The following is a 14337-nucleotide window of genomic DNA, read 5'->3' as shown; positions in this document are numbered from 1 at the left end:
AGAATTTTCTTTTGCAGTGATAGCAGGATTCCTTTTATAAGGACTTTGGAGAAAAGTTTCCTAACATTTTTCATTCATGAGTCCAAGTATTTAAGACTTTGAAAATCCTTGTTTAACTCTAAAAAATAAATTTTGTAATCCCTTCTTGCACTGGAAAAAGTAGGAGGGAGGTAGAAGGAAAATGCCACAGGGTTTAGATCAGCTTATTTCGTAATTATCAAAAGCTAAGAAACTATTAAGTCTTCCAACTAAACCAGGTGTTCTGAATAGGAGGTGGAATGGACAGTAGAGTAGGGACAACTTGGGTTGAGCTCCAGCTGTATCAATTAACCTGTATGTTACCTAATGTTAACTACCTACCCTCCCCAAACCTGACTTTCCTGGTCTGTAAGACTAAGGAAATTATAATTTCACAGGGCACACACACATTAAATCTCAACATCCTTTGTTAGTACATCCATTTTCCAGGTTTAATCAAAGGAGCTAAAATGTCCTGTATTTTTATGTTATTGATGTATTTATCCACTGGTCCCAACCTTGCTTGATTATACGCTTAAGCCACTTTTAATGGACTTTATCAGGCTCTAAACTCTTTATATGAGACAGGGAAAAACTTTAGGGAGGGAAAATCAGAGTGAAGAAGGTAAAATGGAGAATAAAGGGGCACCTGAGTGGCTCAGTCGGTTAAACGTCTGACTTCAGCTCAGGTCACGATATCATGGCTCTTGTGTTTGAGCCCGCGTGGGGCTCTGTGCTGACAGCTCAGAGCCTGGAGTCTGCTTCAGATTCTCTCCCTCTCTCTCTGCCCCTCCCCTCACTCTCTTAAAGATAAATAAACATTAACAAAAATTAAAAAAAATAATACAATGGAAAATATATAATGGACAAGCATTTGATAAAAACTTGAGGACATAGCAATGGCCATGAGCTACTGATAGAGACTGAGTTGTCAACCTTTCCACCACCCTCTAGCCCCCTATCTTTTGTCACATTTATGAGAAAAAGGATTTTCCATAGCTGTCACTCCAAATCAGAGCTGTATCCATGCCAAAATACACATTATACTCATTCAAAAAGCACACCTTGCTTTTACAACCCAATATATTCATATTTCAGCAGATTGTGGCCAGTTAGATTATTTAGATTTACTAGAAGTTCTTTCTCAATACAGTACTGCATGAGATCACAAAGTGTTCAGCAGTCCAGTTAGGGAGGTAATGTCAGGTGTACAAACTTAACACTGGAGATGTAACATCTGTCTACATGCCAACAGAATGGGTTAAAAAATGTTTCCTACACACACACATGCACACACAGTTAAATACACTTCATCTGCTGTATTGTCTGCCAGACATAAATATATAGGAGTGGAGAAAAGAGGGGCATGGATGGGAAAGAGTTCAGGACCCAGTGCAAACCCAAAAGGAAATGAGGCAATACAATGTGAGAAAGAATCAGGAGAAATAAATCAGGTAAGCAATAGCACCATGCATCTGAAGTCTTCCCCATCTATAAACCGGAAAATTTTCTCTAGGGGCCATCAGTCAAATGATATCAAAATGGTAGCTGGTTCTGTTTGTAATTCCCGTGTGTCCAGGACCTTAGGTGTAGGAACACAAGTACCACTCCAGGTCACAGTCCCAATGCTTCCATTATCCTACAGAAGAACTGAGTACTGTCAATAATGGTTCCTGGGAAGTGTGACTTGCTTAGAGGAAAGGAGTCAGGTTTCTTTCCTTGATCCAAGGAGTGAAGAGACGCGTCAGGATGTGAATAGGTTACCAGAGAAGGAAAAGGGGAGAAAGAACCTTATAATTTCCTCCCTGAGAGGTGGAAGAGAAAGAAGGTAACTGGTGGTCTGGAGAGAAAAGATACAGTGCATTTTCAGCATCCCCCAGGTCCCTTCGCACTGCTTCAGACTCCCCCTTCTCCTGATTTGAACTGCCAAAAGCACTTGGACTCACGCACAAGGATGGGCTAAGGGGAAAGCCAAGTCAGCGCGGTCGGAAAAGGCTTCCCTTAAAATGAAAACTCAGCAACGGGCCAGCCGTGGGTGTGCGCGCGTTAATGTATGAGTATGCGTGCGTGGTAACCAGCAGACGCAGTTGGCTGGGCGCCGCCCTCAAAGCCCCCTCCCCGCTCAGCGTTCCCCCCGCCCCGCCAATCCCTCCCTATAAAGGCCGCGCTCGCCGCCGCCCTCCTCGCAGTCGGGGAGCGCGGCCTGCCGTGGAGGTGGCCCCGGCGCTCCCCACACAGTCACACTCCGCGCACTCACACACTTGGAAGCGCCTCCCCACGTCCCTCCCCTGCCCTCCTCTGGCTCTGCTCTTCTCTCTCTCACCGCAAATAGTCGCCGACCGACTGCCAATCCGTCTCTCTCTCTCTCTCTCCCTCTCTCCCTCTCTCTCTCAACAACATGACTGACTGGGAAGCGGTGGCTCAGGCAGAGCAGCTCTGCTGGCGCAGGCAGGAGAAGGAGGATTATTAAAAAAAAAAACACAGCTCGACTCTGCAACTGGAGTGGAGAGAAGGAGCCCAACAGCCGAGAGGGGAGGGAGGGCAGAGGAGGGGGACCAGGAAAGACACCCCCGTGCCCCGAAGACACACATTCCTGAGTGCCCAGGAGGAGCCTTAACAAGCGGCGCGGAGCCCTTCAAGGTAGTAACGCCCTCGGTGCCCCCGCGCCCGGAGGGTCGCGTGTTGCGTCGCTGCTGCGCTGGGGCCAGCCCCCGGCGGACGCGGGGTGACTGCCGGGCAGGTGACCGCGTCGTGCCCGGGTTCGCCCTGGAGCAGCCCCCGCCCAGGCCCGGGGCGCCGGCGGCGGGCCCGGCGTGCGCGGCGCGGAGACCTGGCCTTGCAGGCAGGGTGGGCGGGGGGCGGACGGGCTAGCTCGCTGGCGGCCCGCGACTCCTCGTGCGCTGCGTGGCCTTTTCCTCCGCGCTCCTGAGCGTTCTGCTCCGGGTGGCGGCGGCCGCCGCTCCGGGGCGATGCAGAGCGCAGCCGGCCGAAGAAGCAAGAGTTGGCGCAGGTTCCGGGCCGCTCCCCTCCCTCGCCGCTCGCGTCCCGCAGGTAGGGGCGGTCGGCCAGCGCTGGCTCCCCGGGCTGCGGGCGCCGGGGCGGGGGCGGCGCCGTAGACGGGGAGGGGGCGGGCGGGGAGCCCGGGGGCTCCCGGCGGAGCCGCAGTGCCCGAGCCGGGACCGCCTCTCGCCTCTGCCTGCGTGTCCTCAGGCGCTGGCTTCCTGGCTTGGAGGCGAGACCTTCCCCAGCGGAGGCAGGAACGGCAGCGACTTAGTGTGAACAAATCGCTTTGTGGTGGCGCGTCTAGGGCTGCGGGGAGGGGTGTGTGTATGTGTGTGTGTGTATGTGTGTGTGTGTGTGTGTGTGTGCGCGCGTGCGTGTGCGCGCGCGCGCCCATTCGTGTGTGTTCGCGCTCCTGACTAATCAATGCTTTGGCTCACCTGAAAAGATAATCAGCCTTCAGGTGAAACCCTTGGGCCCCCTCAGCTTTTGGCTTGTGTCCATGGGATTCGTACAGGCGGTGCCATCAAGGGGTAGGGTTGCGCGATAGGGTGACGGAGGGATTTGTGAATGGTGCTTCTCTGATCGTGGAGGCTGAGCTTGCTGATGTAAAGGAGGAGGTATCCAGAGTGAGAAGAAAGGCTATTTATGGCAAAGAGTTGTGAAATTTCTCGGGGTTTCCTTTAGTGTATCCTGATCCTCTTTCTCCCTACCCACTTCTCTCTCCTCTTCCTCCCTCTGTCGTTTCTTCCATTTGTCCTCTTCTTTCTTAGAATTAGAAGCAGTTCTGCTTTTTTTCCCACTCTCGTGGGACTTGGAATATGAAGTGAAGTCAGAAATCACTTGTTTTTTTACAGGTAGAAAAAAAAAATGTTTCTTAGAAGTCCGATCTCTGGGCCTTTAATGTTCTTACGTACTTGCTCTCCACTTGTCTTATCTCTTAAGGCCATCACTAGGACCCACAGACACAAAGTACCTACTTGGTTTCAACAGCTTTCATTTTTCGTATCTTTACAGTTGAATGCCTTCCCACTGAAATGTAACACATTTTCTCCATGTCTACCCTTAAGAAAGGCTATTCAAAATAATGCTCACACATTTTACTGTAAAGCTGGTTTTATTAAAAGCCTTGGAAAGGAAAGAGAAGCAGACACCTAGGTGAGTTTATATCGATCACTACTGATTAAGGACTACCTATTTAGAAAATACCTAAAATATTATGAATCTAGACGGCAACACAATTTGTTTCGGTTTCTTTTTCTATTTGCTTTATTATCAGTAGAGATTCCAAAGACATAACTTGAAGCTTAGAGAGGACTTGGAACAGTATCTACCAATAATGCTTTAGCAAATTTATGTTTGTTTTTAGAAGTAGGAACCTGTGCTTTCATTGAACCTAAGACTGGGTTGTGACAGAGAGTAGGACAGTAGGGTATCTTTACCATTTTAAATTGCGATGTTTCTAAGCGCCTGCCAAGCCCAGTGTTTTTAAAACATTGAAATTCCAACCACTCCTTCATTAATTTCACAGAGAAGAAAGAGTAGTTAAGTGGTCAACCTATTGTCAGAGTGATTTGTCTTCATTTGATATTAATTAAGGAGCTTCTTATTTTGATGGAAACATGCCAACTGTTGTTGGTTGTTGTTGTTGCTAAGTGTGAAAGTAGCTTTCCTTAACAGTCCTGTTCATTTTGAAAACAAAGCAGAGTTAAGGATTTGTTATTTTAATTTAGTTAGATTCCTGTTGGTTTAAAATACATTTTTGCAGTGCCTCGCTGGCTCAGTGCCAGTCCATAGAGCATGTGACTTTTGATCTGGGCGGGGGATCTCTACCCCATGTTGGGTATAGAGATTACTTCAAAAATAAATATACTTTCAACATTGGAATCTGTGCAGTTTTGTATTTGACATTAGAACTTAGACTGAGTGCCCTATTCTGAGGTTTGCTACCTTAACTTTCCTGAATCATTGGAATGTAGAAATGATGGGGAATTTTAAAATGTACTTGATGAATTATATTACTACAATCATTAAAAAGTTATGAATATTTTGTTCTTTGATGCTGTCAGAGAATCAGCAACTGTTTATTAATTTAATGATGTATTATTTATACTATAGAATATTAATTTACATCAAATTCATCAACATAGTACTCATAATAATTGACTTGGCTTGTGCAAGGTACTATCTAGGCATTGTGGAGGAACATCAGACTTCCTCCCTGCCCTTCAGGAGCTTACTCTCCAGTTGGGATGAATCTGATGCACGTGTTTGAACAAAGTTAACAATCCATGACAGTGAGAGATTGCATGTCTAACAAGGACTGCAGGAAATCAGAGCATGGCGATAACATTTCATACTGTTTTTTTTTTCTGAAGGGCTTCAGGGGTAGGTAAGATTTGCTTGGTCTTGGTCTTAAAGGATAAATCGGATTCATGGCTTGTCGATAAAACCGTAAGGTGTAAAATGGAAGTCTCCTAGAATTTTAGAAAACAATTCAAGACGTGAGGGGAAATAAGTTTGTTTTGAAATCAATTTATATATTGCAAAGTGGTTGAATTAGTTGTGTGAAGGGCAGGGTGAATTGGTTTTTGATGTACAACATTCTATACACTCTATTCTTGAAATTAATTGAATTTCTGTACCTAAGAGGACAGCTTTTTGATTTTTTTTATTGCCTTTTAATGAACAAAATGCTCAACATATATTTGTAGAGAATATTTACTCTAAATATTTAAAAATACCACATCACATGAAAGTGTTGAACTTGGTATTAATAACAAGATATCAGGTATAACCTCTTTATAGTGAGGGGTTTGAGGTACATCCTTAACCAACTCTCCTTAGATTTGTACTAAAGAAAAAAAAAAGAATGAGATACGTAAAAGAACAGTTATAGTAATAGTGAGCATTCACTGAATGCTTAATATGTGTTTTTTTTTGTTTTTTTTTTTTAATTTTTTTTTTTCAACGTTTATTTATTTTTGGGACAGAGAGAGACAGAGCATGAACGGGGGAGGGGCAGAGAGAGAGGGAGACACAGAATCGGAAACAGGCTCCAGGCTCTGAGCCATCAGCCCAGAGCCCGACGCGGGGCTCGAACTCGCGGACCGCGAGATCGTGACCTGGCCGAAGTCGGACGCTTAACCGACTGCGCCACCCAGGCGCCCCAATATGTTTTTCTTTATATAAAATATGCAATCTATTAAATGACATTTTCTGTAATACTTTTGTTTTAAAGTTATTAGGATGCACTCACATTATAGTTAATATATCTTTACATTATTTTCCATGGATATAGAGCTAGGATGTAGGGTTTGTGGGGAATAATTTTAGAATTGTAGTGATTTTAAAGATTTTTTAAACTTCTTGTAAATAGATGGTATTAATAATAGGAACAGGTCCTGTCTCTAAGCATTCTGAACTTAGTTTTTTTTTTTTTTGTATATATGTTTTTGTATATAAACATAAAACATATATAAACATATGTTTTGTGTATAAACATAAAACTGTTTAAAATACATTTCCCCATTTTAAGAACTCAAGAGGAAACATCTGAATTGACTTTGAGCCTGTCTTTTCAATATGACACCTTAGAAGTATGTTATGGTGACAGTAAAGAAATAGTACAAATATTAGATATGACTTTCAATAGATAACAGAATAGAATTACTTTCAGATTAGGTGGATTAAAAGATTTTCACATATATATTTTGTTGACAGTGACTAGATAAGAATTATTACAAAAGCGAAAAGCCTATTAAATTGCCAATTTCATATTCATGTAGGAATGGGATGATTTCCAACATAGTAACAGTACAAACTGGCCTATCTATTAATTGGTTTCTTTTGAGTTTGGTTTTAGACTATATGTCACAGGTGTATCACTTTGATAATGTAATCTCTCCTACTGAATGACTGACAGCTCCTGCATTATTTCCCTATTGGGTAGTGACGAGATCTGTTTGCTTTATATTGAGAAATATTATCAGAAATATAATCTTCACTATGCAAGTGTGTCAGTTAACAATAACACATGAAATCTGAGGTGGGGGAAACAGTGAGAAAAGATGGGGAGCTTGATAAAAAACACTCTAATGAAACATTCTTCAATATGTTGCTTAAACTAAATGTAACATAAAAATATAAACCTGAACAATCTAAACTGCAATTGATATAGTACCAAGATATCGTTATCACTTCTTATTTTTAAATCACTGCATTGCATTTTAAGTTGTTTTCATGTGGGCTGAATAAAATGGCCAAAAAAAAAAAAAAAAAAAAAAAAAAAGGTGGTGGTTGAAAGTTCAATAGCATCTGTGGTATGATATTATATTTTTTAAGAAAGATTTCTGCTTTGATCACTGGCAGATGCAGCTTATTTGACCAAATGCCTGTCCCTCTACCTAGATTAACTTAACACATCGCTTTTGGTTTTGCATATATATACTGCATTAAATAATTTTTAAACTTTAATTAAGCTAAATTAAAATTTTGAACTGTAACTGTTGTCTGATACCAATATAAAATTTAAAGGCCATTTAAAAGGAAACATCTTATTATCTAATGGCAAATTCTTAACCTAGAGCAGTAGTTCTCAAAAAATGCCAAACCCCAGATGATTGAATCTGAAATTCTCAGGTGGGTTCTTCAGTGTGATTCGTAAGCACTTTTAAATTTGAGAACTACTGACCTAGAGTATTTTATAGTGAAACTTGAAGTCTTTGTCTTCTGCCTGTTTTGTAGCTACTTTCCTTAGCTGTTAGAGATAACTAAGGTTTAACTATTTAGATCTGAAAAGTATTACACCCTCCCTCAGAAGATTTCTATCTTTATGTATATACATATGTATTTCTGTATTTAAAAAATTAAATGAGTTTCTAATTCTTGTGCATATATTTAGTGTTGATTGGGGAAACAATGTAAAAAGTGTAGAACTTAACTGGACCCTCAAGCCCTCAGGCTGGGCCTTATTTGTAGTCATAAAAATATGTACAATGTACAGAGTTTGACCATGTTCGGTTTAATCTTGTTGACTCTTATTGATAGTTTTGGACTTGGAATGTAATACTCATCTTTCTCTGTAAGATAACAGCTGCACAACAATATCATCACACATGTGGAATGTTCTCAAAGTCTTAATGCTGGAATAAATTTTAGACCACATCTCTGTTTTTTATTTCCAAGACTAAAGATATATGTGTTCACATCTTGTAACTCTTTTTGTATCCCTCTTTCTCTCCTCCTCCTCTCCCTCCCTCCCTGCCTCTGTCTCTTTCTCTCCGTCATCCTTTTTCTCTTTTACAGTTATGTGCTCAACCAACCCTTCCCTCAGGAAACTTCCTTGGCCTCCTTTGCTACATCAGTTTTTCTGTTATATATTGTTTGAGTTCTGTATTCCTCTACCTTGTGGCACTTACTGCAGTATTAATTTTATGTGTATTTATGAGATTGGTTCAATATCATGTTATCAGGGATTTACACACAGTAGATGCCCAACACGTATTGGTTGGGTAAGATGTTTTATGATTTTCCAAAGAAAGACACTTTAAAAAAGATTTTAAAATATAGGGAGTCCTAAGACCTATGTAAATGTAGGTATTGCTTTCCTTTCTGTTTTGCAAATGATGAGTTATATTTTATTAACAACAACAATGGCTCTAATGTGCTGAGCATGTCCACATGATAAGGACTTTATATGCATTATGCCACTTATTTCTTCTAACATTATAAGTTGTTTTTGTATATGTTTTAGAGATGAGGAAACTGAGTTTCTGTTCTATGCTCTGCGAAGCTATCTAAACCAAACTTTTTAAAAAATTTTTAAAAGTCTAATTATTTATTATGAGAGAGAGTGAGAGAGTGGGGTTGGGGGCAGGGAGACAAAATCCCAAGCAGGCCTAGTGCTGTCAGTGCAGAGCCCGATACAGGGCTTGAACTCACAAAATGTGAGGCCATGACCTGAGCTGAAATCAAGAGCTGGATGCTTAACCGACTGAGCCACCCAGGCACCCCTAAACCAAACTATTTTTTTAATTACAATGATGTAAAAAGCATGAAACCAGTAGACAGAGAATGTGATGGAGTGTATCTTCTCTTTATTCCTGATTTAACTTAGGACTTAGCACTGTCTGTGCATTACCTATGCTGTTGCCACCCTCTTCAGGGATGCTGTTGTTGCTTTTTGGGTGATTGAACAAGTGATGGAGCACTTGCAAGGCTGAAGCTCCCATCTTCTTATTGTGTTTTTCAATACCGTTATTATGTACCCTCAGTGCCATTCAGTGACGAGTCTCTTACTCCCATCTTGTCCGAATCTCCCAATTAGCTAATAAAAATTTGAGATGTAAACAAGTATAATTTGAAGACTGAGTGCCTTTTTGCACTGATATTCAAACATCAGATATTCTCTATATTTGGTGATATACAGCTTATCTTCTGAAAAGGTTGACACAGCTTTGAATACCTTACTCATATTTCCTTGGAAATATGATCACAGGGTAGTATCAATTTAGTTTCTTTTGGCTTTCAGCTTGCAAATCATTTATTTAAATGTGGGTTTAATTAATGTTCAAATGTTTGTAGCAAAGGAAATATTTAAAGGCTGATTCTGTAGAAGTCCATGGACAATTAAAGAGTTGAGGTTGGTTATTCTGAAGCCCTCTTACTAGACTGACTCTAACAAAGTTAGATATTTTACAACGTGTTTTAATCAGTCAATAACATGAGTAAATGTAGATGCATACCAACATGAAGAAAAAAACATTGGTAGTTTAAATGAGTATTTCACTTACGGCCTATTTTGTAGCTTTTGTCAGAACTCGTTTCTGCTGCCGGAATCATTTAATCATTAACTGAAGCCTCAGTCATGCTCTTGATTCAGGACTAATCTTTCTGTGTAGTAGGAAGATTGACTGGTTTCTAACCCAACACTTTGGGTCTTAACATCAAGCCTCCCTTGATGCCCAGCTCTAATATTATAGCATATTTACAGTAATGCTTCTTTCTTATAACTGAAACTGAGGTCTCACTGAATATTTTTCTGGTAATGTTGATAAATTTACCCATTGTCACCATTTCTCTTAGCATTTGAGCAAGGCCTTTCTCTCAGTGGAGCCTTCTTTAAAGACTGAGATCCTGTCTCTAACACTACCTCCTTTCCTGAGTTTTGTGGGCCGGCAGACTGTCCCCAAAATATCACTTTTCCGGATCTCTAAACATTACCAGCTCTTAAAGGTATGCTTCATTTCCAGTACTCACTTTTGGACTTCCATGAAGTCAATTATTTATGGCATATTGCCATGCTCCCAGATACTCATGCTGGTTGGACTTCTTAGAAGTATTTACAGCTGAGTCTCTATAGTGCCTCTATAGTGCACTATAGACCTTAGTGCCAGTCTGTTACAAGGTTCTGACCATCACAAGACCATCACCTCATTTTACTACATGTAATCTTCCTTTACCCGGCTCTGTCTCACAATAGAGACATCATTCATCATCATTGACAAGAAACATTTTGTAAATGCTTATTATGTATAAGTCACTCCATTTTAAAAATAATGCACCTCCTGGGCTTCCTAAAGTTCCTGAATAGCTTAATCTGTAATAAATGAAATACACATTCTTCCATGTCTTGTTTTGTACCCAAATGTGATGTGTATATAAAGATATGTAGAATGTACATATGAATTCTTCAGGGTTTGCCTTTTTTTCTAGCCAGTTGTTAATTTCAGTGTGATCTGACTCTTCTCCATTCTTCATAAACTTATTTGTATATGATACATTTGTGATAACAGCTGAAGAAGCATACTGCAGATGGTATGATATGTTCTCTGATTTTCCTTATTCGTTAATGAAAACTAGCAGTATTCCTGTGTTCAAGAAGTATTTGTTAGGCCAGGTGTACTAGTACCCTTATTCAAATCTTCTGAGTCTTAGTGACATTATACCTTCCCTATATCAACCAAGTTCACATGAACATGTCATGTTTCATATGTTTCCATTCCCTGCGATTAACTCTTTCCTGGAAATAGTTAAATATTGTGATTCTGCTAATGAGTTATTATTGTCATATGTGTGGCTTTTCTTGTTTGTTTTGGGCAATAGCAGCAAGCAACATATCACAAACCTATATCAGGTTTACAAATAAAACCAAACAAATGTGAATAAAGGTATGGCAGAAGTAAAGCAAATGTAGGCCTTAGCATTCTAATTCTAGGCAATTCTCTTTTAGAAACAAATTACCAATGCATTAAGTCTGACTGTATGAAATATGTTTAGTGAGTGATGTTTTCTAACACATAGTATTCACTAGGATATTCAAGAAAAGCTTGAAAGGGGGAAAGCATACAGAGTATACAAAATGTCAGATGAGAAAGTTAGGAAAAGGAAGAAAATAGTTCAAGTTCAATATTAGAAATGCAGATAAGAGTAACATATTTAGTAAAATCTTTCAAAATATTTTATGGATAACAAAACTGATGGGTCTGTACATCAGGATTCCTAAATTTTCAAAGGATTTTAACTACTGGGAAGATAGCTGAAGCATCGTCTTTTGACTTTGCTTTGTTAGTATTGTATCCATATGTACACAGACCCAGGAACACTAAAAGTATTCATTAATAAGTGAACTACTCGAACATTAGTATGCACCTCCTGTAGGAGTATTTATAAAAACATAGATTACTGGGACACCTGGGTGGCTCAGTCAGTTAAGCGTCTGACTTTGGCTTAGGTCATGATCTCGTGGTTCATGGATTCAAACCCCACATCAGGCTCTGTGCTGACAGCTCAGAGCCTGGAGCCTGCTTCAGATTCTGTCTCCCTCTCTGTCTGCCCCTCCCCCACTTACACTCTGTTTCTCTCTCTCTCAAAAATAAACGTTAAAAAAATACAGATTATGAAATTGGGCCATTAAAAAATCATTAGAAATTTGTACATAACAAGCGTATACATTTATAGTGACATTGTTGCTAAAATTAACTTTGAGAGGTATTTCCTATAGTGTAACCCCAGGTGTAAGTGTGGTGATATTGAGGATGTACCTTCTTCATCAATACCAGTGCAGCTTCTGCAAGGATAAAGGGCTCTACAGTAGGATGGTCTAAGTTGATTAGAGAGACAGTGTAATGTGAAGCATCCCTGTGGGAATTGTGAGTGTCCCAGGTCCAAGAACTGCTTGAAACTCTGAAGCAGTGCTAACTTTTTAGTAAGAGAAGGAAAGGATTGCCACCTGTCATATTTATGAGGGAGGAGCAATGAACCTGAGTTCATTGGATGATGATACAGAAAGCACAAAGCCCCAGAGATCTATGCAGGACATGAATGAATTAGGTATTTTAAAAGCCAAAGAGTTTTAATTTGAATATAGGGCAGATTGTTAATTCTGAAGTTCTGAAGGTCCTCCAGTCCCTGTTCCAATGTGCTGTCCTTGTCTCTCTAGTCACCTTTGTGACACAGGAGCTATCCAGGGTACTAGGCTTCCGCTGAAATCCTCTCTTGCAAAATTGTGCAAAATATTTCGTTGGTTTTGTTTTTGTTAATCCTAGAGCCTGCTTTTGCAGACACTACATCATTCACTTGGAGTTACTAGCCTGCCATTGTTTGGTTTATTCAAGTGGGCCCTTCAAAGCTCAGTTCAAATGTAAATTCAAGTACACCTGCTTCAGTCCTATGCAAGAAGCCTATTCTGGGTGTCAGATTTCCATTTAAATTTTCACAATTCACTGCTTGCTTGTGTTTTATGCCTATTAGATTGTGAGCTCTGTGAGGGCAGGAATTTTGTATTTTACTGTTTTTTTTCCAAGCAGCTGGTCTAAATCAGTGATATGAAGAGCCTTAGTATTGGTAAATGAATGAATACTGCTTAAGAGTGACTTAAATTTTGTCCATCTATGTGAACTACTTCCTGTTCTAGCCACTATCCAGGCTCACTTTGAATATTGCTCGTCATAGCTTTTTCATTGACTGAATATTTGTTCTTAACTTGGAATTGAGTAACTTAAAATGGCTAAAAGTCTTGGGGGAAAAAATAAAAGGACTGGGAGAACTCTAGTAAGTATGGTCATATATGCCACAGGGGATTAGCAAGGTTTAAGGAAGCAAGTAACAAAGGCTGATAAAGAGAACGGGGTCAAAGGAGACTCTGGTTTGTCACTTCCTGAAACCACAATCCAAAACATCCACTCCACATTTACTTTCCAAGGCCCTGGAATATGGAATCTCCTCTCACATCCCATAGCCTAGATCTATATTTTGAAATGTCTGAAAATCTGAGGCCACATGAAGGTGACAGAATTCTTTTATTCAGTAAACAGATGTTATTAGGACCTGTGTATATATTGGTTAATGAGATGTGTATAGTTTCTCTCCTCCTGAAGCTTACAGTTTAGTTCCCAGTTACAGTACCCATAATACCCTTGGTCAATGCTGAGAATGGAAGTTAGTAGACTTCTTTTCTTTTTTTTGTAGCCACCCTAGTGATCTCCTGGACTGCCATAAAGAGTAAGTGTACTTGTTTCCATTACTCCACCCCTGCACATAACATTGCTGTGAATGTCCCATCACGTCAGTAAATGACTACATCACTTTGAAAAACTTTTATTTAACTTAAGACATCCTGTAACTGGTTTTTGTAATGACTTGGTGATCACTTTACGTGATGTTGGTAAATTATGTGCCTGTATATATCTTCCCTCATAAGAATATTTCAAGGATAGTTTAGGTACCAGTTTTTCCTTTGGTCAGAAATTTCCTGTATTTCAAGGCCATGAACCATAGGAAATGGTTGTGTGGTCTATTCATAGAGGAAAAAACAAATAAACAAACAAAACCCCTAAAATCACCTGCATGATTAAAAGAAATTTATAAAGACAGACCCCACTTTATAGTTCTGTCTTTCATGTTTTTGGAATATATATACTATCCTATATGTCATGTGTTTCTCTTTCTCCCCCTCTCCCCCCCCCCCCCCCCCACACCTATTGTCAGAAGGAATGTTTCAGTTATGAAGCAGTAAAAGAAAACTACATTTCTTAGTGATTTTTCCCCCTTGGGAACCTAGTTACAGAACTCACAGAAATATTATAGATTCAAAATAACTTAGATTTATTTTTAAAACCTTTTAAAAATGTTTTATTTTTGAGAGAGAAAGGGAGGGAGGGAGGGAGGGAGGGGGAAGGGCAGAGAGAGGGAGACACAGAATCTGAAGCAGGTTCCAGGCTCTGAGCTGTCAGCACAGAGCCAGACTTGGGGCTTGAACTCATGAACTGGGTGAGGTTATGACCTGAGCTGAAGTCGGACACTTAACTGACTGAGCCA

The 14337-nt window shown here is 40.3% G+C and overlaps 2 protein-coding genes across 5 annotated transcripts in view; one reads left to right on the top strand and one right to left on the bottom strand.

Moving 5' to 3' along the window:
* The first annotated feature begins 2212 nt into the window (after positions 1 to 2212).
* CCSER1 (coiled-coil serine rich protein 1) overlaps positions 2213 to 14337 on the top strand; it is a 1315617-nt gene continuing 1303492 nt past the window's right edge. For 3 of the 4 annotated variants that reach the window (XM_045472859.1, XM_045472871.1, XM_045472878.1), the window contains exon 1: positions 2213 to 2658. The gene's annotated coding sequence lies outside the window, so the exon portion shown is untranslated. Of the gene's footprint in view, positions 2659 to 2856; positions 3070 to 14337 lie in introns of those variants that run through there. The other variant, XM_045472868.1, reaches the window with a different exon arrangement.
* On the bottom strand, positions 2654 to 3968 carry LOC123596429. The gene is made up of 3 exons (XM_045474936.1): positions 3936 to 3968; positions 3534 to 3660; positions 2654 to 3102 (listed from the first exon to the last, which is right to left on the bottom strand). Exons 1-3 carry the CDS (start codon positions 3966 to 3968, stop codon positions 2654 to 2656), a joined length of 609 nt encoding a protein of 202 aa, XP_045330892.1.

Source organism: Leopardus geoffroyi, chromosome B1 (assembly GCF_018350155.1).
Source record: "Leopardus geoffroyi isolate Oge1 chromosome B1, O.geoffroyi_Oge1_pat1.0, whole genome shotgun sequence".
In the NCBI taxonomy this organism is placed as follows: Eukaryota; Metazoa; Chordata; class Mammalia; order Carnivora; family Felidae; genus Leopardus; species Leopardus geoffroyi.
The sequence above is the reverse complement of the archived record's forward strand: the minus strand, read 5'-3'. Positions and strand labels throughout refer to the sequence as shown.

What these genes read in the sequence shown, in the direction of transcription:
- LOC123596429 (XM_045474936.1), bottom strand. Translation starts at nt 3,968, where the DNA reads ATGGCCTTAAGAGATAAGACAAGTGGAGAGCAA. An exon ending in ATAAGACAAGTGGAGAGCAA is followed by an intron (nt 3,661 to 3,935) that starts GTACGTAAGAAC and finishes TGCCATAAATAG; the next exon opens with CCTTTCTTCTCACTCTGGAT. An exon ending in ACCCCTTGATGGCACCGCCT is followed by an intron (nt 3,103 to 3,533) that starts GTACGAATCCCA and finishes CGGCGCCCGCAG; the next exon opens with CCCGGGGAGCCAGCGCTGGC.